At 38.3% G+C, this 3,447-nt stretch overlaps 1 protein-coding gene across 1 annotated transcript; it reads left to right on the top strand.

Moving 5' to 3' along the window:
- Positions 1-2,058: 2,058 nt before the first annotated feature.
- Positions 2,059-2,415, top strand: LOC137628424 (uncharacterized). Its single transcript, XM_068359609.1, has one exon. It carries the CDS (start codon positions 2,059-2,061, stop codon positions 2,413-2,415), a length of 357 nt encoding a protein of 118 aa, XP_068215710.1.
- Positions 2,416-3,447: the final 1,032 nt, after the last annotated feature.

Here is a 3,447-nt window from a genome sequence, read left to right as displayed (position 1 = left end):
ATGATAACGAGGATTGCGATGACTTGTAACCATACCAGATGGTGACATTGACTGCTAGGCCAAATAAGTTACTGAATTTACCTTCGGGCCACGGAACTGTTGTGAAACTGGCAATCTGATTATTCAGGCTTTTGTGACCCACGTGTTCGTATTCAATCACACATTCTCATAATAATATTATATTTTGTTAAATTGATTGTGTAATATTTACAGTGATTGTTTAATAGACTTTTTGTATTGTGAACAGCGAGGTGTTGGTGTACGGTTAATTTTAAGTTTTGCTAGTGTTTTTGTGCCTAATGGAATGTTGTTGTCACTATTGGTTATTTAGCTTTAAGTGTAATTAGTTTTTGTTGAATGTTGTTCCTATATATTGATTCAGTTTTAAAGATGATAGTTTTCAAGGATTAAGCTTTATTTGAACGTAGTTTATTTTAGTACTAAGTGATTGTCTAGTTTGTACGAAATATAGTATTAAGGTTAGTTTTTGTTTTTATTTCCCTTCTGTCTAAGAGTCCAGTTGGTAACGTGGGGGGAAAGTTTATTTTGAGGAAATATCTGTCTGATAGTGATCAAGGGTGTGGGGTTTGTTGTTGCAACACCCCGCCACATTATTTTGGCGCCCAAACAGGGACTGCCGAGGTGGGATTGGTAGCTTGACTGTTGAATGGAGGGCAGAATAGGATTAGAAATTATATTAAATGGAAGAGCAATCAAAGATATTAGGGGAGAAATTGCTGCTGAGTAAGGAGTGTGAGGAGAAGTTGTTGCTCGAGAATAAGAGGTTAAGTTGTGAGAATGAGAAGAGGCAAAAGGAACTGAGAACACTTAAGGGAACTCTGGAAAGAGTGGAAGAAGGTTTCGAGATGAGGAATGAAGAAACGAATGGAAGTTATGATGGGGTAAGTAATGTGAATGATGAAAACATTCATAAGTGAAGGTGCAATCGGAGGAGTGGCTTCTGCTTTGGGTAAAGGGTTGATAGTGGAAGAGAAGGCTAGGATAAGGGATAATGGGATAGGTAGTGATAGTGATATTGAAGGTAAAGAGATTAATCATAGTAAGATGAACAGAAAGGTGATAGGAAAAAAGGAGAAGAAAGGTAAAAGTAATGTGAAGAGGGAAAAGAATAATGGTCAGGATGAGAGTGAAGATGATCATGAATGGGTGAAAGTGGTGAGAAAGTAAGTAAAAAGGGAAGGGTTAAGGATAGGAATTTAAGTGTTGAATTGGATTCATTACATTCAAATGAGGAAGAAGGAAACAAGAAGGGATTAGGCTGTCAAGATAGTAATGAGAATGAAGTTAAGGAAGTTTGTAAGACATTGTTTATGAGAGGGGAATCAAGGTTGGAAAGGTTTAATGAACACAGCAATAGGGGTGTATATGACTTTTTAAGGGAGTATGAAAGGGTCTGTCAGGCTAAGTATGCTGATAGTAAGCGAGTTTAGGCTAGGGGGTTAGGGCATTTGCTGATGATATATGGTGTGATAATGAGTGTAGGGGATGTTGGTTATGAAAGTGTGAAATAGAGAATGATTGAACAAGTAAAACGTATGAAAGGGAGTGTTAGGTATAAATGTAGGAATGATTTTAATGATGCCCGAATGAATGCGGAGAAGCAATATCGATGCATGTGAATAGGCTGGAAATGTTAGCTAATAAGAAGTATGGGGATGAAGGCATAAATGAGAATAAGGAACTAATGAAGAAGTTTTTAGTACGGTACCAAAGAATGTGTCGGAGTTTATTCATTTGAAACGGAAGGGGAAAATGAGGTGGACGAAAGAGATTGACGTGGAATGATATTTTACAGATAGTTGAGGATTATGAGTTAGATAGATGTATGAAAGAAAGTAAATCTGTGAATGAGAGAACTGGAATGGAGGAAAGTTTGCGAGAATTTGCTAGTTTTAGAGATGCTGTTATGAGAGGACTGATGAAGGTAGATCATATTGGAGTAAATAGATGTGTTAGGGCAAGTAATTTGGGAATACCTGTAAGGACAATTGAAGGGTTTAGGCAAGGAAATCAGGTTTCAGGTTTGGAGATATAGGAATGCTAATACACAGTGAGGTTAGGTCAGGTAGTTGTGTCCGTGAAAAGAAGTTTTTTAGGTGTGGAAAAGTAGAACGTAAAAAGAATGAGTGTAGATGGGCATTAGGAGCATGTTCCGTGTGTGGTGGGATAGGGCATCATGTTAGTGAGTGTAAGAAAGAGAAAGTGGTTAAATGTTATCGGTGCGGTATGACTGGGCATATAGCAAGTGGATGTAGGAGTAATCATACAAATGTGATTTGCGGCAATTGTGGTAGGGCTGCTCATTATGCGAGGATGTCCGAGGAGCAGCATGCTAAATGTACTGAATGTGGTGTAGATGGACATACAGCTAGGGTTTGTAGGAAGAAGGGATAAAGTCAACCAGGATGTTCCAGAAACTAGGTAGTAAGAGGGCTCAACTGTGTAAGTCCTCCTGTGTGTGGGGAGTGAATGTGATGCATGTTTTTGAGGGTTTATTGCATGCAGATGTGATGGGGGACAGAGCGCATGATTGCATGAGAGTGAAATTGACTTTTATTAGCCTAGAGTTGGATGGTTTGATTGATAATGGTTGTGGTGTTAATTTAATGTTTAGGAATGCATATGATAAGGTAAGGGATGCTTGTGAATTCAATGGATGTAAGGGTGAAGGGATTTTTACCTGGTTGAAGGACCGAATGAGAATTTTCTGAAAAAATTTGGTATGATTTTACATCCAAGTGTGAATATGATAGAGATGAACATTAAGGGTAATATTTGTGGGGAATTTTATTTAAAGGAAGCGTGAGAATTAAGGTGTGGAAGAGGGTGCCGTTGGTAGCAAGAGAATGTGTAAAGTTATCGGGTAAGGCAGGTGAGTTTATCAGTGCAAAAGTTACTTGGCTGAGTAGTCTAGTAATTTTCAATAGTGACAAGGATGAATATGTAGTGGAAGGTATGACAGCAGGTAATTTGGTGAAAACAAGTGTGTATATATATGATGGTGTTATGAATATGCAGGAACCTCAGGTGTATGTAAGGTTGTTCCTGATTGGTAGGAGGAAGAGAGTATGTGGTGTATGTGAGGGCGATTGAATGGGATATATGAATACATTGATCAATGTAGAGAATGAAAAATATGTTAAGGAGAGACAGGCAATGGCTGGTTTGTTAAAGAATGATGACGATTGGGATTACGATACGTTGAAAGAAAGAATAAGATTATATGAGAGTATAGGTGAGGTTGGAAATGAACGATTTTTTAAGATGTTATGGGATAAGCAGAGAGTTTTTGAGTCTCGTTGACGACGATTGTGGGGGTCTAAGCTACCAGAATTTAAAACAGTTCCTAGGGATGATACCCCATATATCAGCATCCGAGGCATTTTTTTTTTCCGCCTATTGCCAGAGAGATAGAGGAGCAGTGTC

The sequence above is a fragment of the Palaemon carinicauda genome, chromosome 1 (assembly GCF_036898095.1).
Source record: "Palaemon carinicauda isolate YSFRI2023 chromosome 1, ASM3689809v2, whole genome shotgun sequence".
In the NCBI taxonomy this organism is placed as follows: domain Eukaryota; kingdom Metazoa; phylum Arthropoda; class Malacostraca; order Decapoda; family Palaemonidae; genus Palaemon; species Palaemon carinicauda.
This window is presented reverse-complemented; position numbering and strand designations above follow the sequence as displayed.

Excerpts from the sequence above, each read along its gene's own strand:
- LOC137628424 (XM_068359609.1), top strand. The coding sequence starts at position 2,059 with ATGCTAATACACAGTGAGGTTAGGTCAGGTAGTTGTGTCCGTGAAAAG.